At 41.3% G+C, this 26,358-nt stretch overlaps 1 protein-coding gene across 4 annotated transcripts in view; it reads right to left on the bottom strand.

The window, feature by feature from the left end:
* Window positions 1-3,714: 3,714 nt before the first annotated feature.
* GPATCH2L (G-patch domain containing 2 like) overlaps window positions 3,715-26,358 on the bottom strand; it is a 55,721-nt gene continuing 33,077 nt past the window's right edge. For 2 of the 4 annotated variants that reach the window (XM_080809605.1, XM_080809606.1), the window contains exons 9-10: window positions 14,381-14,475; window positions 3,715-8,442 (exon numbers count right to left, since the gene is read on the bottom strand). In XM_080809605.1, the coding sequence (XP_080665731.1) occupies window positions 8,282-8,442; window positions 14,381-14,475 (256 nt within the window). In that variant the 3' untranslated portion in view covers window positions 3,715-8,281. The remainder of the gene's footprint in view (window positions 8,443-14,380; window positions 14,476-26,358) is intronic. The other 2 variants (XM_080809603.1, XM_080809604.1) reach the window with 1 other exon arrangement.

Genomic DNA, 26,358 nt, shown 5'->3' on the forward strand with positions numbered 1-26,358 from the left:
AGTCAGAGGGTGTCACGAGACACCCAGTTCCAGGCCCACTGGCACACAGTTTATTTCAGATATACATGGCCAACAGTTCATTTATATTGTGAAAAGGACAGCACAGGGTATTACTGGGAACAGAAAGTCTAGCACAAAACAGACTTGGGAGTTTGAACTCTGGCTTACACTGATTAGCTATGTAACTTTGAGCAAGTTAGTCTCTAACTATAAACATATTTCATTGCTTTAAAACATAGATTTACCTACCTTAGAGTTGTTGAAGATTGAGATGCTGTTGACAAATGGCATATAATAATCACTCAGTAAATAGTCATTATTATTATTATTATTATTATTGTCACTAGGGGCTCTGGAAAGGGTCAGACTGGTTTCATGCGGAGTATATCTGAGAACTTTGGGCAACAGCCACCTTCCCCAAAAGGTCCCTGAAGAAGACTGGCTTCACGAGTGCTCAACACAGGTTTGTTGAATCAGTAAACAGGACAATGGCCCTTGAGGACCTTTGTTATTCTTATCAGCTGTCCAGTACCTGAACTATTCTTCTATGTTTGAGGAATTCCTCCAACCCCAACAGACACTACACATTCCAAATAACCTCGTTCTCACTTCCTGCAGCTAGGACGTAAGCACAAGTGCTAATCAGATCCATTCATACCAGAATTTGAAACAGAAATTAGTGATTCGAAGAAGCCAGGAACACACAGGATCCCTTCCGGTGAGGGGGAACCCCCTACATTTGGTTCCCGAGGCACCAAGTAATGATGGTAATAAAGTAGAAAATCGAGTTCCGTTTTACTATTAGTAGAGCTAGGGCCTGAAACCCCAGTAAATATTCTCTAATAAAGTAAGATCCAACACAGTACCAAAGGTCAAAAATTGGTGAGGAAATGAGTCTGTCTCACCCCCTAAACCCAAACTAACTCTTACCAGCAACGGAAAGTAAAAAAACTGAAGCGAGCACTAGATGGGGGGGGTAGCTCCTTGTATGTAGAAGTGGGTCCAGGCTTCCTTACCAGTCCAAGATCCTGGATGGGAGAAAGCAGAAGAAGGACCACAGTTCAAGCCTGACTTTTTATGAAGGGCAACTTCAAGAGTACCTATGGGGGTGATCCATCTTAGAATCTGACTAAGGTGGTTAGCAAACTTCCTACCTCAGCGGGCCAAGAGGAGGGACAAAGAGAAACAAAGGAAGCAGCCCAAACCTTGAGCATGATTTCCTGTATGTCTACAACAATGATGAAGGAATGTAAATGCTTCAGTTAAGTCCATGCTTTAAGTCAGTGCATTAGGGGATATAGCAAAGGAGCTCATTCATACATATGTGTTAATTGAAGTATTGGAGGTGAGGACAGGGACGTTCAGTGTGTGTCAGATCGACTCACCAACCCATCTGCCCACTTGTGGAGACTGCAAAAGCCAAGTAGTGGAAAAAATCAGGAGAGAGCAGGGTCAGAACAGGCAGAATTCCAAAAAGGAAGTGGTTATATAGCATGAAGTCATCAGCATCAACCAAAGGGCTGTATTTTGACAACTGGAAATCACTGGTGAACCCAGCAAGAACAACTTTAATGGTGGTGAGTATAGCAACCACATTTTGGCATGGTGGTTCTCAGCCCCAGCTGTACCACTGTTTTAAAAAGAATGAAGCCTGTCCCACCTCTCCATTCTGATGTAATTGGTCTGTGGTTCAGTTGGGGGAATTAGGATTTTTAAAAATCTCCCCAGGTGGTCCTAATGTGCAGCCAAGGTTAAAAACCACTGCTTCGGGGACTCAGAATTAATGAACAGGCAGTGTAAGTGAGGGCGGTATCTTAGTGGCAGTCAAGGGGTATTTTCGTTTCAAAAGGGAATCTTTAAATGCGTTCAAATGCAAAGCTGTACGTGCCAGGAGTGAGAAGCTACTGCTAGATCGAGCAAAGTATCTGATCAAAGGAGAGGGACCGAGGCATGGAAGGGATTTGTCTTGGGCAGGACAAGCACTTACAAGGAAGAGGTGAGGAAGGGTGTATGTAAGAGTGTGCAATGGGGGACTCCCATCTAATGCATTATTCCCTGTTAGGAGATGGGGGAGATTAGCTGCTGAGGTCGAGAGAAGGTGGGGGGTAAGGAGTGTGAAATGGCCACTGTCCATAACAGCTAATGACAACAGGACTGGATAAATCCTGAGAGCAGTTCAAAGTGTTGCCATGATTTGGGGGTGGCAGAAGTCTGCATAATCATGACAATTGTTGATGGCCCACTGGGAGGAGGAACAGGTAGAATCTACACAGTGAAATGGGTTGATTTAAGTCCAAGCCACCAAGGCCACTTATAATATTCTCTGATTTTTTTCTTTTTCAATTAAAAACATTCCATTGAGGGATCTGCAAGGGTTAGAACTCACTTCTAGAGAAAGAAAATATTCATTTTCTTAATTTGCATCTTAAAAATCTTTTTATATTTCCATAACTTAAAAGCATCTAGTAACAACACTTTAGGCCAGAGGTATTTTTAACTGGTTTTCAAGATGGAAAAGAAAAATTACATGGTTTTAAAAGACTGCAAAAATCGAAAGGAGAGCTTAACAGCTTGCACATGTGTGTTAATCATGTTTTCTGCTTTCTGTAATAATTATGTTTTAACGGAGTAAAAAACCTTTCTGGCTGGGGGAAAACTACCTCTCCCAAAGCTAGCTGATTCTTAGAAAGATAGCAAAGCACTCAGCCAGCAGCATGCTTTCAATGTGCAAACGAACCATGTATGATACAGCCATACCCCCTCCATCTGACCTAGGAAGCAATCATCCCAGGGCCAGGTACCAGGCAACCAGGGACTAGACTATAGCCTAAAGGCCCCAGAAAGTGTCGAACTAGCCATTTCTAGACTGTTCACCCTGCCTTACCTTCCCTTCTTAGAGGAAACCCCAATAAAGGCTCTGACCTAAACCTGCGTCTTGCTCTAGTCTTCGGCCTCCTGACCCAACCCTCGTATTCATCCTCTGGTCCTGCGTGGCAAGCCGTGCCTTATTTCCAGGGGAACTGTAATTTCAAACTTTTCTTTCAGTGGCACAGACCTCTCCATGTTCTCAGTTAATCACCTTTACAAATCAAGCCCCGGGCACAAAACAACATGAACACCTGAGAGATGATACCAGAGAACTCCTCTCTGGCCAAACAAATTCCCAGAGAAAACTTGGGTTTGTGGGCTTTGGTCATAAACTAGAGCCTTGCCCAATTCATACCAATAAAACCCAGAGAAAAAAATGATTGTGATTTCATTTCAAAGCTTTAAGATTAGAGCATCATATTCTGAAATGCTGAATCCATGAGTTAGAAAAAAAAACAGAATAAGCAGTTGCTATTGGCCACCAAGCCCTGCAGAACCACTGAAATGTAAAACAAAGACAACAGGGTGTGATTAAGTGGATCACTGAAAATTGATTTTTACATGCTCTGAAGTACCAAGATTAAGCCCTAGCAAAAGATCACCAATAACTCAACAAGTATTTGTTATACAACACTATGTTCTCAGGGTCGTTTTCTTCTTCCAAATATTTTCATTTTTGTGAGCCATACCTTAACAACTTCATCAGTATTATGCTGGAAAATGCATGACATTTTCCCAGGAAATTAAGATGTAATGAACAAATATCATGAAATCATGGATAGCAGTATCTTACACAAATGTTTTACCATCTATTGTGAAAAATGACTACCACTCACAGACAAAAAATTCATTGTTATATTTTAATCCACTTTAAAGGTTGTTTCCATCCATCCAAATATGGCCTTGATGGCAATTTTCTCCACATCATTCTTTCTCAATATTTCCAGATCTTTTGGGGGCTTTAGGGAAAAAGTATGGGAAATAAAGACATTAATTAACAGTTGCTGCAAAGAATCGTATACAAAACATGTCTATACTGATGGAGGGAAATGTAAGTGCACCTCAGAGCTTAGGGGGATGCCAACATACTAAAACATTTAGGTTCAGCAAAGCCTGTGGTTCTCAAATGTCCACATGCACCGACAGAGTCCCCCGGAGGACTTGTGAGACTGCCGGGCCCACCCTGTTTCTGATTGAGTGGGTCTGGTGGGGGCAAGTATGTGCTGCTTCTGGTGCTCTGAGCATCTCCCCTTCTCTTCCTCATGCCTTCTCACTTCTGGACGTTGCCAACATTGTTTTCCCGGATCAACATCTTTGGGATCTGCCTCATTCTTCAATACTGTAGTTGAAGAGCTTTTATTCCAAAAACTCGGCAATTTTAGTGAGTGCTTATCGTATCTATTTGCAGCGGCAGGAAAAGTTCTCCTTTTGGCAATAAGTTTATTTTGTCAGGCTTGTTAAGAACCTTACAATCCACGCTCTTCAGTGAATCATTCATTTTCCTCGCTTCTTTTCGATGTTGCTGTTTCCAGGCATTTGACATTGTCTGTTTGGGGATCTTAGTGTAGTGTGAAAGCATCTCTGGGCCATCGAAGCAGAACCCACTGATCCCCTCACCTCCCTCTGTGCCATTTCCTGATGGGGTAGGAACCCATCCTGACTGCTTCCACCGTCAGTAACTCTACTAGCTGGCACGACCAGAGCGGGAGATAAGGAAATACGGACAAGTAAGACAGCTCAAGCATTAACAAAGGAAGCAGCTGACACCATGAGCAAACTGCTTTTACCATCCATCCCGCCACCCTGTGAATCATGACGGATCCTGTAAACTGTGCCCCGCACCAGACCGCATCCGCAGTCCCTAGAGTAAGCCATTCTGTTCTCACGCTGGCTCACAAAAGGTTCACCAGACTTAGGGAATACTGACTGCGGCTCCTAATACTGAGACTTCTACAGAGCCTTGTCCCCAGGAAACAAAAGTGTATGGCCCACACCACAGTAATGAGGCCAAACTTAAGAAAAGACCTGAAATGAATCAAACATCACCTGGAGCCCAAGCAGAGAGGCCATCGCATCAGCACTGACACTGCCAGCCTAGCTCCTTTCTCTCGTTCAATTTCAAGTGACCGAGGTCTGTGATGGCTCTGCTCTTCTGCGGCTCCAGAACTTCCAATGCTGTGGTCTAGACTGGGTCTCTGATGCCAAAAAGCAAAAAGATAGATTACAGTCCTCTACGTGGGAATCGTGTAAGTGGTTTAATTACCTATTGTCAGTGTGGAGCTTTACTCATTAGCAAAGGACGCCACCAGCACCAGAGAAAAAGAAATTTTATTTCAGCTTTTGGTCATTTTGCTGCCAAAACAGCCTTGTTTACAGCCTGTTTCACAGCCCAGCAAAACAAATTTTCAACTGCATTTGATTTCAAAAGAATTCAAGGTTAAATGTGCCTTATTTATCAAGCACACACCATTCAATGAAGACCACACTCTGCCTCTCCTCAATTTGGCACCATGTAAACAGCTAATTCTCTCTTCTGCACAGGTCTTACCAAAAAGCAACACAAGAGTTTTGATGCAAATGAACTTGTTCCCTTTGAAATGCTGTATCTGAAAAATAATCTCCAATTCCCTTGTAAGCAAAATTTTTAGGGATTTTTAGGAATGATGTTCATGCAAGTGGATAATGTCTTGACTTTTGCTCCTTGTGGAAAACACAGATTAGGATTCAGACAGGCAGACTGTGTGGATGACTAGGATAAATCAGAAGTTGGAAATACATAAAAACTGTGGAACTCAGCTTCCTTACTACTTTTAGGCAGATAAAACACATGTGAGCTCCATGATTATCCTCAAAGGAAGTCATGCTATCAGTTTTTTTAAGAGACTACAAAACCTGATTTTGAAATTGTATCTTTCGTTAAAAGGTAACAGACTTTACTCAATGTATGATATCATACACTTTGCTACATAAAAAAGAAATTCAAAATTTATGGTTTAAAAAACACTCAATTCTAAGGTTATTCCTCTGGAATTGACTCATATAGAAAACAAGCGAAGTAAGTTGGTTAATAATTCTGTCAGCATGCTCATGCAGGAGCTTAAAATGAGGAGCACAATTTACAACCCTGTGTTGCAAAGTATTAATAGCTGTTTCTTGGGCAATTAATTTTCTTCCCCACTTATTACAGGCATATTTGGCATTTTTGGATAATCCCCATTGAATGTATTCAAAGTAGAAAAGCATGCCCAAGAAAGATGATAAACATTCATGACACAATGATTCAAAATTACGGGTCTCAGAGTGACTCAGATCTACCAATGGAAAACAAAAGAGTATAACCCAGGGCAGAGGAAGTCCGAAAGTCTGGGATTTTAGTCTTGGCTTGATCATGTGATTTTTTTGGCAAGTCGCTAAACTCTGTGACCATTCTTGTCTCTCTAAAATGGCAGTACAACCTAGAGATGTTAAAAACGTAAATAAAGTCATATATATAAGTTATTTGTAATCACAGGTAGACAGGAGAACTGCCAGGCAAAAAGATTCTATCTGCACTGTGGAGATCTGAATAGGACATGATCACAGGACCCGTCTCTGCAAGAGCCAGAGCCTAGTGCAAAGAAAATAAAATTATGTCTGTGTATTTTTCTCTTAAATCCAACAAATTATGTTAGAAATGTGTCCCAGGACACGATGGGGACTAGGTAAGAATGCACATATGACAATAATGCACATACGATAATAAAACCCCCCTTCATCACTAAAACAATATAGTAGTGCCATTTCATATTCAACAGGCACTTTATTTTCTGTACTGCCCTGGATGCAGCCCCAAGGGGTGACAGGAGAACCAGGGTGGCTCCCAGGGATGCTGGGTTGGCTTTAATGCTACTCCTCACCTCCTAATCCCCCATCTACCCCTCCCTCCACCAGACTCCTCGTTATGAACAACTGATGGACGTGTTCTTCCTCTTACAGTAAGTGCCATTTAAATTAGCTTCAAGTCCCCCCTCCCAAATAGAGTCACACCCACCCATCAACAAGGAAATCCTAGAGTTAAGCACTGATACATAAGACTATCATTTTTAAAGGGAACACAACAGAGCAGCCCACCCTCACCTTCTGTGCGAGGAAAAGAGACAGCTGCACTTCGGGGTAAGGAGGCTCTGTCCCACGCGGCACCTATTCAAGCACAGGAAATATCCAGGGGCAGGGCTGGGAGTTCCTCTGGGACGTTGCCAGAGAAGTGGGCACTTAGAGAACAGTTTCTCTGTATTTCAGAGCGAATGTACTCAATTCGTACAAAAAAGAACCCTTCCGTCAACCAGGCCCCCAAATGACACTCACGATAATACTTCAGAAAGGGCAGCTTTTCTCCAGCAGCTCAGGCAGCCACTGATTCCTCATTTTGACAAAGTAGCATCCAACTTCAGGCACGGCCGTATATATAACTCCACACGCAGCTGAGCCGTCATAAACACACCAAGTATAAAGGCGTGTCAAAAAGACATTTTTCTCCCCAAAGTATGGCCCTGAGAAGCCATTATTATAATAGAGTGTGGATTTCTGCTGCAGGTTATTGACCTATAAGCTAACAATAAAAGTCCCATTTCGTACATAAAAGCTTACACTGTGACATGAAGTATTAAGACACGATCCACTGACTATTTTAAGTTTGCGGAACAACTCAACCACTTCTTCATTACATCATGAATGTACACATCCTCCTGTGGGACAACACCAACTCTGGAGACGCGGCGAAGTACAGTCCAGCCGCTGGAGATCCCATGAGGCCGTCTAGGAAAATGGAAGAAGTTCCCACTGTCCGTGCTGCTGGTGTCTCCTCTGAGGCTCCCGAAGGAGAACGTGGTGAATCTGGCTTGTGGCACTCTCAGTGAATCAAGACCAGGCTCAAAGGCAAACTCTATCTCCTGTAAACACAATGCCACACACAGGTCTCAACTCAGTGTTTACATCTGTCCAGAACTGGCTACAAATTTGGGACTTCCTCAAATGATATTAAAAGCTCTACATAAAAAGTATGCAAAAGCAGTTACTAGTTTTTCAGGAAAAGTGGCATACCTGCTAAAAGCAACAGCTCTGTACACAGAGCTGTAGGAAGCTGCTGCGACTACAACAGCAATGTAACAAACACAACATAGGATGACCTTTTTTCTTTTTTTTTTTTCAAATTGCTGCTGCAATACTTTACTTTAAAAAAAACAAAAAACCAAAAAACAGATTTCCACAACATGATTTTGTAAGAGAAAGAGTCCACTGCTTTGTGTGAAAGGAGGGTCATCCTGGAGGTGGAAGGAGTGGGAATGTCAATTACGATATGCGAGACTCTGTGATACCAAGTTTAGGATGCGTTTCACAGCACCCAGTAGGCTCCTGGTGGGCGGGATCCTGCTCTCTAGCTGTATCCGGAGCTCTTTTCTGGTGGCATTTTAAAAAACGTAGCTGCAGTGGAGTCAGTGGCTTTCTCTGCGGCAGAGGTCCTGACCAACCACTCGGGGTTTGGAGATTTCGGGACCTGTGATGCTGGCATGCTTGGTTCCGCTACATCCACGTGAACTGGTAAGGTGGTTACAATGAAAGGAAGGAAGAAAAGATCAAGGAGAGACAAATTAGAATCAGAGACAATGCACAAATCTCGGAATGTTTTTATTTTTTAACCTATGAATCCAAGTGGCCACAAGGGTTTGTTTTTTTTTCCTTTCCAAAAATACATAAATAAAAAAACAAACAAACAAAAAAATTTTTTAAATACATAAATAAATAAATAAATAAATAATTAATAAAGGCAAATTTCAGAGAGAGTAAAAATTTCTCTGCCTGAGAAAATGGGTTGAACAGAACAAATAAATAAATTCAGTCATACAAATTCATAAGACAGTCATGATCACTTGTCGAGCACTCACGAGCCAGGCACTGTGCTATGTAAGTACTGTCCAACCAGAATCTGATTTCCTAATGCAAACCCTTCCAAGTAGGACTGACATCTCCATTTTCTGGATCAAAAACTGAGGCAGAGAGACAGCAGATACACTGCTTGGGGACACAAAAGTGCTAGTTAAGTAGCAAGATTTAAACTCAGATACTGGACGTCAAGCCCTCAGGCTCTTTCTGTTACATCCCATGCCTCCAGTAACACAGCATTTCCAATAAATAGCATATCATAAGAAAAATCACACAATCAGGCCCAGTGTTTTTCAACAAGGACACCAAAGACATTCTGGACATGATAATCATTGCTCGTGCAGGGCTGTGCTGTGTATTTTAGGACACTTACCATTCTGGACCCCATCCACTGAATGCCAAAAGGACTCCTCAGTCACTGTGATGACCAAACACTGTCCTCACATTTCCAAATGCCCCCTGAGCTGAGTGGTACAAACCACCATCACGCCCACTGCTTGAGAGTGAATGAATATACACTAAAATACAGCAAAACCTAGAAAATTTTCATTTTTACCTTGTCACTCAATTAATTTTACTCCCAGAAATGTAACTAGAACAGTAATTTTCAAGTTGTGGGTCCCAAAATCAATTTAGTAGGCCATGACCAGTCCTTTTCTTCTTAATGGAAAGGAATAGGATATGTTAGAGCGAACCCAAGAATTTATTTCATATTTACACATACACTCACATATATATTCACACACGAATTTCTTACTGTGAGTTACTGCAAAAAACAATCCGCAGGCTATTACTCTGTGGCACATACACGAGAGGTTCTTGAGGGCAACAGCTTTCAAACATTTTGGAACTTCAACCATGGCAGCAAGAAATAAATCTGACACCACAACCCAAATCTCTGTCTCTCCCTCTCACACAAACACACACACGTGGGCACGCACTCACTCACTCATACTTGGCTGAAAATAAATTTCACAAAACTGTATTTACTGTTACTATATGGTATTCAACCACAGTGGGGGAAAACCCCTCATCCTAGGGAAACTGGGGGTTTTTGCTTTGTATTTTTTTACTATATATTTTTTAACTATATTATTTTACTACGGTAAAATACACGTAACACAAAATTCACCAATTTAATCATTTTTACGGGTACAGTTCCGTGGCATTACATATATTCGCACTGCTGTAAAAGCATCACCACTATCCACATCCAGAACTTCTTGACTGGCCCAAAGGGAAAGACTGTACTTGTTAAACAGTAACTGCTACTCTCCTCCTCCCCTAGCCCCTGGCAGCCACTGTGCTACTTTCTGTCTGCACGTATTTGACCATTCGAGGTACCTCACACAACTGGGATCATGCAGGATTTATCCTTCTGGGCCTGGCACATTGCATTTAGCATTATGACTTCACCCGTGCTGTAGCATGTCAGAGTCTCCTTCCTTTCCAAGGCCAAATAATACTCCCCTGTATGTATAAACCACATTTTGTTTATTGATTTATCCAGCAATGGACACATGAGTGGTTTCCACGTTTTAGTTCCTGTGAACAATGCTGCTATGAACATGGATGTACGAATTATTTGTTTGAATCCGCGCTTTCAATCCCTTTGGTTAATACTTAGAAGCAGAACTTGCTGCAGCATATGGTAGTCCCGGGCTGACAACTGTGACGAGCCACCACCCTGGGCCCCACGGTGGCTGCACTATTTTACATTCCCACCAGCAACGCCCAAGGGTTCCGATTTCTCTCCATCTTTCCTAACATTTCTGTGTTTTCTGGTCCTTGACAGAGCCATCCTAAGGAGTGTGAAGCAGCCCAGAAACACTTTTGCACACGTTCTCCCAGAGAACACTGCAGTATTTTTCACAGTGGCATAAAATGGGATATAATCCAAATGTCCATCAGGAATGTTTAATTATAGTGTACTCAGCATAGTCATACAATGGAATACCATATGTATATGGCAGTAAAAAAAAAAAAAAGATTTTAGCAGGACAAATCATGAATGAATCTCAAAACATAACTCGGTGAAACTTATAACTTATAAAATAAGACATTCCATTTACACAAGCCTCCAAAGAATGCTAACTAGACAATATATTGCTTAGAGAGCTATATATGTCTGTTAAAGCTAGCTGAAAAAAAATCCCCAAAGAATGATAAATGATTAACAAAAAAGCCTATTCACATAACAAAAAAACCATATGAGGATATTGGTTACCTACGAGGACAGTGGGAAAATTGTAAAGGTGATGTTCATGTTCTTGAAGTGGATGGTAGGTACACGGATATTTGCTATTATTGTTTTTCTTGACACCTTATCTATTTTCCATAAATATTCTTTTATAGTCCTTCAATATTTACTATAAGACATTTTTAACTTTAAAAACCATTTGAACTTTAAAATAAAAATAAAAAGAGGCAATAAGAATCTGTCCTTTGACACCTGAGATAAGGGCCAACCTATGATGGAACTACTGAATCCAATCACAGGGTTTTAGAATAACGTTTAGAATAACTGTTTCAACTTTAAGATTCTATTCACTTATTCATATAAGAAACGCCAAGTGAGGTCCTTCTCTGTGCTGAGTATTATTTTAGATGCTCAGGTTTCAGAAGTGAGCAAAACAGATAAAAATTCCTGCTCTTGCAAATGCACCTCTAGCATCACTGGCCTGGTATTTGGAATCTGATGTAACTAGTTAACAGATTAACTGCTGAGTACCCTTCCAACGGATGCCCGAAGGACACATAACCCACCCCGGAAACAGGAAGGTCAGAAGAGGCTTTGGGGATGGCCAAAATAGGGCTCTGAATACAATGTCTTATCCTCCCCCGCTTCTCCTTTACCTAAACCCACATGTTTAATTTTTGAAAGAATGGGATTTGTACACCAAAGGCTCCATTCCTGTCATTCTGATGAAGAAAAATCATCTCACGGACATGAAATCTGGTTTTCATCTGAGTTCCTTGTGCTTCTTATAGCCACTTCATCTCAAATCTTAGAGAAAATAACCCATTTTTTTCTTTTCCAAGTACATTCTTTAAGAGCATAGAGGGCCATTCCACTTCAGCGTGAATTACAGACTTGCTCTGTTCTGGTGTTACTGAAACAGAAGCAGGTTTACATGGTTACTCGCTAAAATCCAAGGGTGGCTCTGTGTACCAGATACCTGCGTAGGTTATAAAGTCATAAAGGGAAGGGGAGTGGAGATAAAAAGAAAATAAAGATGCTACCCTTTCAAGAAGGGCCTACTTGACCACGCTAATGAAAAGCTCTTTTTCCCTGGCCTTTCCCGAGTGTTAATATAAAAAGACAAGGAAGACAAGCTACTCCTTTCTGCTCCTCACCTCTCTAGCCTTATTAATACCTTTAAATTCAGTCCATCTCAACTCAAAACTTTCCACCAGTGGGGGAGGGGAAGAGGGAAAAGATTTGTGGCTGCATGTTTAAGAAAGAAGCTGAATTCATCACAGTGACAGGGGAGAGTGTTGGCAGAGATCTGAGCTATTTATTCTTTTAGGAAAATCCTATAAAGAATGACACAAGGAAGCCTCTATCTGCAGTCTTGTTCATCACACTGGTGAAGAGTCCGATAACAGATGTATGCAGTAGCGTGATTTAGTGCCAGGAGCTGGCCCCTGATGTGTATTAATACAGCGGCAAAGCGGAACGCACCTCTCTTCATCACTCATTTCTATAAAAGAGGTGGAATCTGAGATGGCCCGATGTTAGGCAGAGCAAGCCCATTTGTTCTACTGACTGATGGCGCGGGCTCGGGCTATGTCCTTCACCTCCATGGGGCACTCAGGTTGTGGATAGAAAAAAAAAGAAAATGTTCAGTGAAGCAGACCTTAGTCAACAAGTGAGAGGAGGAGTTGGGCTCAGGAGGAGAAATGTTTAATGCCCAAACCTTGTTTAATCCCTCCCAGTAACATTTCCTGATTTGGGTATGGAACAAGGTTTTTAAACTCTTCTCACAGTTCTTGTCTTACGAACAACTAAAAGCTAAAAACAGAAGCTAGATATTGAGGAGGGAAAAAAGAACAAAAGATGTAAGAAGGGAGACTGTTGTAATGCTTCCAATCCCATAGACTGGATTTTGATGCAGTCAGTTTGGAACCAATGCTATCTTACACAACACAGAACACCTAAAGTGTGGAAGAGGGCAGCTCTCGAAGTCATAGGAAAACTGATTTGAACTTGGGTTGCAACTTATCATCTATGTGACCTTGGAGATGTGATTTAACCTCTGCAAGCTTCAATTTTCTCATGTGTAAATTAGGAATAAAAACAGCATCTACCCTTTAAGTTGTTGCAAAGATTAAATGAAATAATACAGGCAAAGTAATCAGCTCAGGCCATGGCCAAGTAGAAATCACTGGAAAAAATTCACTATAAATATCAGAGGTATGATTAAGATTGTCCAGTAAGAACCATTACCAAGCAGCAACCCTAAAGAGAAGCTGAAAGAGGTCAATTTTAAAGTATGCTGACACCTACTGAGCTAAGGGAGAGAGAAAGAGTTCCCTATCTCTCTGAGGTCTATTCTTCACTCATCAATCAACTGTTCTGATCTATATAATATATAGTATTTTCTGAAGAAAACACAGTATCTATGATATACTCAATTTCCTCAGAGTGAATCCACTATCATCAAAAAAATAACTGGGTATTTCTGATAGGTCCTACAAAGAGATATGCTCTTTTTGTCCAGAGAAATTCCTCAACTGCACTGAAGTAACACAAAAATTTCCTCGTTACTAAAAAAAAAAAAAATTTCCTCGTTACTGATTATGTTTAACTATCTTCTTCTAACTCCAAAGAAAAATACTGATAAGCATCCAATATTCTTTCTGATATAATTACTAACCCCCATTTTTTAAGGATAATATATGTAAAGAGCATAAATCATAAACATATAGCTCAATGAATTTTTACATATGATATACCCATGTAATTCTTATCCAGCTAATGACATACAGCATTTCTCAGAAGACTTCTGATTATGTCCTCTCCTAGTCACTACCCCTCACCAAAGATAACCCCTATTTTGATTTCCAAACAACTGGTTTTGGCCAGGAAACTAAAAGGTTTTAACTTGAAAAATGGTTTTTAATTAGAAAGTTCATGACTGGTAAAGTATTAGCACTCTACTACACGTAAAAACAATGCAAATGTACTGTATCGTGTGCCAAGTAAAAAAGTAAATAAATCCATGTTTGGTTACTGACTATACCATCACCCTAACTGGATTTTCATTAACACAGACCTAATTTCCTATCTGTGCTAGAACAAAAGCACAAATGACTGAGGATTGTGGATTGTGGAATACCGGGATTCAGACTCAAAAAGCCACATGACACAGTGAAAAAACACAGACTGCAGGGTTAGAGAGAACTAGGTTGGGATTCTTAAAATGTGTGTGACCTTGGGCAAATTACTTCTCACATTCTCATCTTCCCAAGTAGAATGGAAACAAAATGACCTACCTTATCATAAAGGTTAGATGAAAAGGTATATAAAACATAATTTAGTGCCTGACACACAGTAGGTGCTCAATAAATGAAAATTACATACAGTTACCTGCATTTGGGCTGGACAGAGATGCTGTGGCCACAGGTTTCCGTTTCCTCTTGATATCACGTGAACATGGGGGTCCCAAGTGTATGTTTGCCTGTCTACAGATGTAAGAAAGAAAAATCATTGTTCTCACTTTGTAATTCTTATTGTAAGACATTATATTCAGCCCAAATAAAATCCTTGACCCATTATAGACATACACTAATAAGACAGGCACGTTCTTTGTCATCAAGTGTCAAGCATAAGATTATTCAGAATTAATCATAACTCATTCTTCATGCACAATATAGACCCATTCTAAACTTTTTACCTAATTTCAGAATAGCAGACACTCAAGATTAATTTCAATAAATGTGTTTCATTACATGCTGATTTTTGTACAATTATTTTTCATAAAAACTATAACTGCAATTGTTCTAAACTCACTAATGAAATACCTACTCCCAAGTGGTAATATATTGAAAAGTTTAATGCTGCATGAACACAGAAATTTGCGTAGAATTTTAATGGGAATTTTAACCCTTCTGCTGCTACAATCTGGATTTTTAATAGTGTCTGTATCACAAGTTAAGTAAGATTGCTTTCTGTGATTTTTAAAAAAAATTACTTGCTAATAATATATTCCCTCATCTGAATATTCAGCTTATATTAAAAACAAAACAGTGGGTGTTCCAAAGCTGGAAAAAAGCAAAAGACTGTCTGAAAGACAATGAACCTCATACTGAAACAGCTGGTCACTATGTTAGTTGCCCACTTCCTCCTTCCTCAAACTAGACAGACCCTACCGCTGATTAAGGACCAAGCTGATTCTCACCTTTACACAAAGCTTTCCTTGAACATTCAAGGCCTTACTGACCATGAATCATTATTTAACTGGTAAACATATATCTTGTTTCCCTAATGAGGCTTAATCTCCTTGAGAACAGGGACCATGTTTATACTTCTTTCGTAATTTTCCAATGATCCACCAATCTCAGCACAAGGCACTCAGCTGACAGCCATTAAATATCTGTTGACAAGAACTGATATAGATGAGTAAAAGCTTTAAAAACCAAGTAGCCAACTGTATACTTAAAAGTGGTTAAAATGGCAAATTCTGTATCCTGTATATTTTACCACAGTTTTTAAAAAATAGCCAGAGTCTGTAACATATAAAAAGGAATCTAGTAAAATTATACCAGATGAACTCCAAATTTAGCTTGGGGAGTGTCTCATGACTAAATGATCGTAAAATTAGAACCTCAGTCAAATCTAAGAGCACCTAGTTAACAAAGCACCAAAACAACTACTGAATGGACAAATTTTCCTATTAAGAGGGCCCCCAATCTGGCAACTTCCATAGTTTAAAAGCATGCACATATATAGTTCTTTTCTCTACATGCAAAGGCTTACGAATCAATTCACTTTATAAATGAGAAAAGAATTTAACTGCAATCATAAGATTTTTGGAATGCAAAGAGCACTACAATAGGCAGAGATTTATAGGATAAAGCCTGTGTTTTGGAAAATTCCATCCAAGTCACTGCGTATTGATACGTCTCTCCTGTATATGGAAAAAGAGTTAACTTTTGAATATCCCATGAATAGTTAATTCTGAACGCCCAAAGTGAAATGTAAATTTAAATGTGTAAATTAGAGGAAAACAGTTCATTTTTCATAACTTACCAATGTCCTGGGACTAAATCAACATGTAGATTTAATAGTAAGAAACAAAGATGACAGAATATCAAAGGTAGACAGGCCTTCAGTCTAAATGGAAAGAAGGTAATTCCTTTGAAGCCAAAGACACAGAAAAGAGAGTGACCCTACAGAATTTTGGTTTCTGTGAAAACAAGACAAATGTACAGAAATGTACAGAATAGGGCTTCCATCTTTTCCACGAACAAGGTACTTGAGTACACACAGATTCAAACTCAAAAACTGGCCACTTTAATCCAATCATGCTGCTCCTGAAGCACTTCAGAGAGAAACAAGTCAAATAAAGGGTAACAGTATATATTCATGCTTCTTTCTTCTTTACCTTAAGAAGGACTCCCCAAAACTTTTTAGGTTAAACGTTAACATCCTTTCTTCAAACTAAACTCTGTTATTAGACGTCAAGATAGTGGTTACCCTTGAGCTGGGGGATAGAGGGGAGGAGGGACAGTGACTAAACAAAGCAGCAGGAGCTTTTGCGGTTCTTTCTGATAATGTTCTGTTTCTGGATCTGGATGAGGGTTACCTGAATGTGACTTCATTATCCTTCATTAAAAAGTTTAATTAAGGGACACCTGGGTGACTCAGTCCATTAAGTGTCGGCCTTCGGCTCAGGTCATGATGCTGGGATTCCGGGATCCTGGGATCAAGCCCCGAACTGGGCTCCCTGCTCAGTGGGGAGTCTGATTCTTCCTCTCCTTTCCCCCTCTTCCCGCTCCCCCACCCCACCCACCGCCGGCAAGCTGTCTCCTTCCCTCTCAAATAAATAAAATCTTAAAAAAAAAAGTTTAATTAAAAAAGTGCAAAACATTCTTTTTTTTCGTTTCCTCTATTTTCTTCATTGCTTCTTCAAGATCAATGTAAAATGCTGAATTTTATGAGACAGATGCAAAATGAAAAGTATAAGAAAAGTACTCAGAGTTTTAAGGTATCCACTCTCGGAGTATCCACTGGGGCTGAACGAAATAAATACTGCCTTTTATTTACACACCATCCATCATTTTCACAGCTTTGCATGTTCGATAGATGTCACTAAGACAGTTAAGGGACCATATCATCCCTCCTTTATTGACCTAGTCGGTAACATTTATCTCACATTTTCAAGAAATGACACATTTGGGAATAAAAAGATGCAATCATTTATGTACAAAAATATTTACATTTTTAATCATTTTAAATGGAAATAGGGTGCTTTTTAAAATGCTTATTTGTTTTAGTAAAATGAAAGTAAGTATTACTTAAGCCTACCACGATGCATCGAGATTATTACACTGCCCTCACTACATCCGGCAGCATCCTTAGGGGGCTACTGTGGACACAAAGGCTCAGGTGGTCCTTCCCATGCCCCGCCCCTCTGGGCCCTGGTTCCCGGATCCCAACACTGCCCTGCTCCGTGATGGCAAGGGCTTCAGGGTTAATTGTCCCTACATTAAATGACCCCTGACCACTAAGCCTCCAGACTGTTACTTGTTTCTGTGGTAAATGATCTACATCTACTACCCCACTCCCACTCTTTTTTTATTTTTAACATTTATTTATTTACTTACTTACTTACTTACTTGACAGAGGAGAGAGAGATCACAAGTAGCCAGAGCAGCAGGCAGAAAGAGAAATGATCTACCACCCCATTCCCACTCTTTTTTTATTTTTAAGATTTATTTATTTATTTGATGAGAAAGAGAGAGAGATATCACAAGTAGGCAGGGCAGCAGGCGGGGTTGGGGGGGCAGGCTCCCTGCTGAGCAGAGATGAGCCCGATGCGGGGCTCGATCCCAGGACCCTGAGATCATGACCTGAGCCGAAGGCAGAGGTTTAACCCACTGAGCCACCCAGGTGCCCCTATTCCCACTCTTGTTAGCCTGAACATGCTAAAATCCTTCAAATTTTGTAAATTCCTCTGGTGATAACTTAGGAAAGAACTAAAGGCTTTCTAAGGAACCCAGGTAATAAAGCTTATGAAGTCAACCACCTTATTTTGCCGTAAAAGTACTTTTTGCCTGGACTATTTCCTTTCTACTCTGGAGTTTTTCTCCATCTTTCATTGTTCACTGCTTTTACTGAGGTGTTGAACAAAAGAGACACTCCCTTCCCTAAAGGACCTTGTAGCCTAGTCCTATTTCCAGCCACACAGCTTTTCTAGTTAGAATCTGGGTAACAGAGAAACTGAGGCAGGGATAAAGAGAAGCCACATTCATTCCTAGAATTCAGTTTAATGCTCCTTCCCTCTTAACACATTTCTCTTAGGACCATTTCCAGGTTGGAGAGCTATTTTGTAAGAAGTTAAATAACATCACACCTTAGGTCTGAGTACAGAAGAGATACTTGTCTCTCCCTACATCCCTTCCTAGCAAAGATCTGGGAAAGGAAGAAGAGAAACAGTCAAATTATTACAAAGAACAGCAAGACATTTTCCTTCTTTTTGGTTTTAGGTGAACACTAGAAATGGAAGAGTTCACAGCTTGGGAAAAATCTATTTTTCCTTTTGAGGGCTTTGTCTGCCTTGGAAAAACCTTGGAGGACAGAGAGGGAAGAAAACCCAGAAGCCTGGAGACCCAGAGCCTCAGGAATTCACAGAGGAAGCTGAGTGCTTAGAGCTAGAAGACTCAAAGGAGACAGGAAATGCAAACTGCCACCTGTATAGCACATTCCGAACATGAGGACACCCTGTTCGGGAGTGGAGAATAATCTGTGTGGCGCTGGAAGGGCCCTCTGTGTTACTTTTGGGAACCTAAGCATGAGAGCATGCACCTGCTGCAGCTACAGCTTCCTAATCAGAGGCAGTTCCAATTTTTGTGCGTCCCCAAATAATTCCGCATCAGTAACTCCAGACATAAAGACTGAAAGAAAGGGAAACAAAATAAAATATTGACCTCTCCCTACCCTCATTTTCACTCAGGTGTATTTGGCTCCCTTTCTTCCGAATGTGTTGTTTCTTTAATTTGTGTTATTTTATTCATACAGTATGTCTGTCTACTCTCACAAGATAGAAACTGAAAAGGGTCAACACACAAGCAGCTCTCACAAAGGACAGGGAAAGTCAGAGCTTCCCCTTCTCGCCAATACATGGTAGGTAGAAAGGGTAGAAGACTTAACTAGATTTTTAAGAGCAGTATGTAGTCGTTCCTGCACTGCAAATCATGTACTGTGTGTGGAGGGAGGGGATCTTTCAATGATGCAGGGAGCAAAAGGCTAAGTATCACTTAAGCTGAAATTTCCACGAAGTCAAAACTTCCTTCTCAATTGGAGTGGCAATGGTTATCAGAATCACGTAAGGAGACTTTTATGAAACACGCATGCCCCCTCCATGCTGGGGTGAGAGAAGAACCAGTAATACGCTTACTCTGAAATTTCTCCTCAGGTAATTCCAATAAGCTTCCACCTGCTATGAAAAGTACTGAGTTAAAACAGAAAAAAGAAAAAAGAAAGAAATGCCAAATTCTCAAAGCCAAACTAGTTAATAAAAAAGTTCTAAAAATTTAACCTAAAAAATAACAGAATGATTAAATGAAAATGAACTGAAATAAAAACATTGTTCCCTAGTATACAAACAATTACCCTAAAGAAAAGAAAAGGCTATCCTGGTTCTGTTTCATCTGATCTGGGCCTCGGAGTTCTTGGGGCACTTCTCCTTTCACAGCCCAAGTCTCTCCCCTAAATTCAGCAGCACTGGCCCAAAGGAACTGATGATGGGGCGGCGGGCGGTGGTGGGGAGTCAGCATTAAAAGCAGAAAAATATATTCTTTAAAAATTCTTACTCCAGGAAAAGTAACTAAATTCATTTCATAGATGTGAAGGTGAATGCTGAAGATTAGCAATTAATTGAAAGAGTATTCTGTATATCTACACATAAACATAACATTTCTCTTTCACTTTTTAGTGGAGGTAACTGAGAGATCAGGTGCGTTGTTAAACGGCAGGGTTACTTAGGAAACTGGGCAGATCACTATGTCCCTGGGGCAGGAATGTACTTTTAGGGGGAAAAAAAATTACTTTGAGAAATACATGCATGTTTAATAGAACCAATGTTGGCAAAAAAAAATAACTGAAGTGGCTGCTTTAGATTTAAGAACAAAGATGTTTAGAGTCACTCCTAAGGAGTGAAAACAGTCTTTACCTGCCAATGGCAAGCCAATTTAAGGAAGAGTTCACCTTCAAAAATTCACTCGTTTTAAAAACCCATTGAAAAGTTCACATTTTTAATACGGGAAATAAAAATAAAATTTATTGTGAGAATGTACTTATTTGCTGTATTTTTTTCCTTAAACACATACAAACAAGTAGTATCAGAAAAAAAAATTACTGATATTTCTAAGGACCAAAGGTCATATATATCATATATTCCAATTATTCTCCTTAATTACCAATCTATTCCCCTCAATTATTGTTAACACAAATTTATGGAGGCCTACCCTGTGTAAAGCACTCTGATGATATGGACAGGGTACACACAAATGACCGGGCAGAGGGCCCAACCACCCGGAGCTCACAACATAGTGAGGAAGGCCGATGTGTAAAGAGCGAAAAGATACTAAGACACTGAGCTGTAATCAAAGAACAAAGTGCCAGGGTACAATGAAGGAAAAGAGGATCAAATCTAGGGAAGTAGAAAGGCCCCTTCCTCACATGTGACTTTATCTTCACGGTTAATGGACATTTATGAAACACCCAGTAGGGGAACTATTTTCTCAGATTTGCACAGAGGAAAGGGTCCGGGCCTGACACTAGCAGCCGCTAGTGAGAGTAAAGCACTTCACAATTAGAGGACACAGCCGAGGCTGATCTAACAGGAAGAGATCCCAGCAATTCCAATAGTGTTTGCACTCAAACCTAACCCCCAGCAGTCCGTGCCAAACAGCTCACTAGCGCCTAGAACTTCTTGGCACTCTGCTTCCCTCCGCCAGGCCGAGGCCCGCAGATCACCAAGCGGCTCCATGCCACCCGCAGGAGCAGCAAAGTTCTGCATCGATTGGAAAGCTGGGCTGATTACAGGGGCCAGGGCAGGGAAACGCTTTCATCACTCCGCTTAGGCATAAGATGCCAGCAGGCCGAGAGGGGCTGTCAACAAGACTATCTGGTGAAGGACAAAAGATTCAAGAGCTGTGCACTCTCGGAGGGGAAGTTCCAGTAGGACTGGGCAGCTGCATGGACACGGTCCCAGCACAAACACCCTCACACACGGTCAGAACGAAGGCGCTACGGAGGTGAGCGTGGCTGCTGCGCATCACGGCAGCCCCAGCAGATATGGGACTAATAAAAGGTTCTTTCCCCTAAGCCCTGAGGTAAAACCCGAGGCTGTTTACTACGGCTCCAAAGGTCAAAATTAATAGCGTGAATTGAGTCTTCTTCTCGCTCTTTGAAACTCCTTGTCAAGTGGCACAGCCAGCTGGGCACACAACTCTGATATGCAGATCGTAACGTTTGTGAACAGATAAAATGAATTCCAATGAGCACAGCCCATCATATTTCAACTCTCTGATGGGCAGGAAGGTCTCTCTTTTTTATCCACTGTCCAAATGCCTCCTCTTCTATAGTCCATTTGAGGCTATTTAAGCACCCCAAGAATCTGTCAATACCCCATTAGCAAATGACTCTGGAAGCCAACTCCAAGTTTATAAAACTGCCATTATCCTAAGGACAGGGTAGGGATAGTGGCAATGTAACATAAATAATCGTATTAGCTACCAGTATGCTAAAGAGTCAAATATGTGATTCCATTTTGATCTCCACTAACCCAATAAAAATGAGTATTTCCATTTTAAAGATAAGAAAATTGAGGTATAGGGGGGTTAAGGCACTTGACCAAATAACACCAAGGTTCTTACCCAGGACTGCCTCACACTAATACCTGCTAACGTGACATTAAAAACTTAAAGGAGGTCTAAGTGGAAGTAGTGATACATTACCAAATCACCCCCCGTGAAAGAAGAAAGGTCAGAGAAGTTGGAGAAAACTCAAAACTGCCACAAGACACTCAAAAACCACAACTGGTGACTCACGCGTCATACAGAGAGCTGTAGCATTTGATAAGTTCTAGTTACGGTTTTCTACAGCAATCACGGTAAGAAAAGCTATCCTTCACAATCAATAAATCTCTCATTTTGGGAAAAGCTGCCTCCAGCACTAGCTCCTTATTACCATTCTAGAACTGTGTCCTTGACAGCAACACCACTGCCTCTACCGGAACACCGATCACACCATCTGCTGTTTGAGCAGCAGCAACTCCTAACACCGATAACAAGTATTACTACTTTAATACAACATCCCAATACCAGCAACCAAAACAACCAAACCAAAACAGCTGGTTTACGAAGCTCATCCACGCACCCTGCCAACTATCCAGACACCCACCCAGCAAGCCCTCCCATCAGAGAATCACTGTGTGCCAGGCACTGTGCTAGACCCTGACGTTCTCCGCTTCATTTCAGAAGTCGTCCAAAGTGAAGTCCAGCGTTCCACCTCCCATAAGGAATCACACACACACCACCAAATCACAGAGTTCATGCTGATTACAAAATGGGATTTCCTATTAAGAAAATTACAAAGCACCGGTCACAAAATCATATGCATTTAGGGCAACAGTTCATAACCTTGGCTGTGTATTAGAGTCACCTGGGAACTGAAAATAATGCCAATGCCTGGGCCTCATCCCAGATCAATTAAATCAGAATCTTCGGAGAGGGGCTGAGCATGGCTCTATTTTGTAAAGCTTCTCAGGTGATTCAAAAGTGCAGTCGGGAGTTGAAAAACACCAAATTCAAGTATTTCTAGAGTGGTAGTGCTGAAAACCTCACAACCCACAAATCTATTAGGTGGTAAAAGATCACAAAGACTCCCTTGCCCATCCACTGCACCTGCCATCTGGGCTGTATTAAAATGATACATCAATATAGCGCTCTCTTAAAATCAGGGTCCCATCATTTCCTTCTTTATAGCAATGAAATACTAAACAAGAGAGTACCTGAGGTCACGTGCGCTCCCCGCTCCCTTCCCTCCCACACCCCCTGCTGAGACCCAGCACTGAATGGCTCCAGCAGTGAGAGGGTGGCTGCAGGGTCCTGTCTCCTGCAGTTGAGTGTTTGGGTGAGTGGAACAGGCAATGTCCAGGCAGGAAGCAGCCTCAGCTCAGTAACCCGACAAGAGGAAACCTTCACAGTTCAGGCATGATTATCAAACTCTTTGTGCTCTTAAAGGAGAGTAATTATAGGCATGTGAAAAAAGGGAAGCACTCCCTGAGGAACTCTTCCTCACATGCTTCCCAAGAGGCACCAGGGCCATTAAAAATTCCATGATGAAGAGGAAAAACAGCCTGGGAACAGCCAGGAGGCAATACAGCAAATTAATACACCAGCCCTCCTCGGGGAAAGCTGTGATAAAACAGGAAACACTTTTCTCTTCGCAAAATAAAATTATACCACTAATGATAACATAGTCACCACACACACACACACACACACACACACATCATTCTAATGATAGGTGTGAAATTCCCAAGGCTGCCCAGACGCTTTGAAAGAAATCTTCTCCTACTACAAATAAAATGGAACAAGAAAAAGATAAAATTTCCATTCGAAACAGTTTTTAATACAGTCATTCACCTGCCTCTTCCCTGCCACCATGGCTCTTTAACAGTCCTCATTAGACACCAGGCTTTGTTAAATGTGTCCACTCTGTGCAAAGCCAACCATCCAGCTCTGAAACCATCTTATCCTTCGGCCACACCAGAGCTAGATGGCTCCTTTCTCAACTGACCCCTTGCTGGGCAGGGACCACCACCCCCATCCCCCAACTTCAAAGGAGTGAGAGGATGCCCGGAGGGCTCAGGGTGTCATCACCCACATTTTCTAAAAATTGCTTAGAGGTCACTTGTGCTGACCATTTTCCCCAGAGCCATGGTTGCCAAACTTTAGTGACTGTGTTCCCCCTTGAGTAAAACATTTGCACAAACACCCTTTATGTGTGTAATACATACATATAAAACAAAAATACATACTACTGGATGTCTCTATGTACAATTTAAAACAAAAAACCCATTTTTTAAGGATCAGACAATAAATGGAAATTTAAAAAATGTCTTCTCCTACCCTGAAAGAATGCAACCCACTTTGCATCCACTGCCCTGGGAATGATATCTAAAAGGACAAAGATGAGCTAGAATTGTCCACATTCTCTCACCTTGGTTGTAGTAATGGTCTAAAGCAATGAGCAGTATTTCCCTAGAGCTGACCGCACTGGAAGCACAGCCTAGACTTCCTTACTCTTCCAAGCCTGGCCACAAGCACTGCCAGCAGAAGGAAGACAATGAGGTGGATAATAAGATACATAAAGAAACAGAAAGGGGAGCCTGGGTGGCTCAGTGGGTTAAGCCTCTGCCTTCGGCTCAGGTCATGATCTCAGGGTCCTGGGATTGAGCCCCGCATCAGGCTCCCTGCTTAGCGGGGAGCCTGCTTTCCCCTCTCTCTCTGCCTACTTGTGATCTCTCTCTCTGTCAAATAAATAAATAAAATCTAAAAAAAATAAAAAATTTAAAGAAACAGAAAGCTGACACCCACTTCAGCCAGCACGAGGCTTTAGAAGCAACAGGGAACCTGATAAAAGCTCAGCACAGCACCACACAGCTCTAAGTAACAGAAGTAAAGGGAGGAGGGCAAAGAATCCACTTTCTGCATCTGACAGGATATGGTGCTATTCATATAATCTTCCTGAAGAGCCATTATTTCACATGGGATTAAGACAAAAAGCTGGAGGACTGCTTTCCTACACATTGAAATATTGGGTCTTTCGAGACAGCTTGAGGATCACCACCTGTAAGAAAACCTCCCTGAGCCTCTAACTTGGAAGCCTCTCTTCTGGGCTTTGTATCATTCTGGTGCGCGTTCTTACACACTGTCCCTCCACACTGTAACTGCTGATGTCCACACCTGGCTTTCTCAAGAGAATGGAAGCCCCGGAGGGCAAGAGCTAAACAAAGAGCCTGGTGCACAGTACGGAGCCAGCAAGTGCCGAGTGAGTGAATGATGAACAAATAGCAAAGAGAAGGCCTTAGAGAAGTCATTTATTACTTTATTACTACTTCTCCAGTAGAAGCTCTGGCAGTTAGCAGTAGGTTAGGGGGCAGAATTTATTATTACAGCCCATAGTGGAAGTTCTCATTGGATCTGTGAAAGGATAATTTCTTTGCCTGCACACCAAACTATGAACATATCCATTTAAGAATGAATTAAGAGAAACAAAACAAAATAAAACAGAATGAATTAAGAGAAGGGAAAAAAAAACCCACATCAGAACTTCGGAAAGAAATCCTTTGTGCCACTAGAAATAATAAAAGTTCTGGGGTTCAGCCTATTAGCTCCTCTTTTGTGCACAATAACCTTGCTAGGGGATGCTACCATTAAATCCGTGTTTGCTTCCCATGTCATCTAACTCCAGAGAATTTCTGCTGAAAAACGGAGTATTCATTCTGCCACATCGGCAAAGGATTCATTCTGACAAATATATACTGAATGTCTAGTAAGTGCCAGACACTATGTTAGGTGCTGGGGATGTTATCAGGGAACAAGACAAAACAAAATCCCTACACTATGAAGCTTATATCCTAGTGAGAGAGACAGGAGAAAAAAGTTGTGAGGGGAACCCAACAGGCAAATTCATTACAGACTGTGATAAAGCTTTAGCGAAAAGAAACTGATAAGCAGAAAGCGGTGGATGTGGCCCCTTTAGACAGGATGGTCTGAGAGGTCCTCCCTGAGATGAGAAGTAGCCAACTGTGAGAAGAGGCTTAGCACGGGACTCCAGACAAAGGGAACAAGTGTGAAGGTTCAGGAGCGGAAAAGGTTGCTACTTTTGATGAACAAAATGGAGCTGAGCTCCCTGGCACAGCTGGACCAGCGAGGAGAGAGAAGCATATGAAAGGAGGCTAGACATGCGGGCAGAGGCTAATTACACAGAGTTTTGCAGGGCAAGGGAAGGATCATTAATAATGTTCCTGGAAGATTGGGCTTTTAGCCGAATAGGAAATACAAGCCAGAAGACTTGGGGGTACCTGCGTGGCTCAGCTGGTTAAGCATCTGACTCTTGATTTTGGCTCAGGTCTTAATCTCAGGGTTATGGGTTCAAGCCCCACGTTGTTAAAAAAAAACAAAACAAAACAAGAATCCATGCTCTAATACAAGTCAGAAGACAGGTCACAGTTGAGACTTAAATCACATATTAGCCATGTGATCACAGGAAAGACACTTCAACACTGCCTCAGTCTCTCTATCTGTAAAGCATCCACTGGCCTCTAAAGG

This window comes from Martes martes (genome assembly GCF_963455335.1).
Source record: "Martes martes genome assembly, chromosome: 7".
In the NCBI taxonomy this organism is placed as follows: Eukaryota; Metazoa; Chordata; class Mammalia; order Carnivora; family Mustelidae; genus Martes; species Martes martes.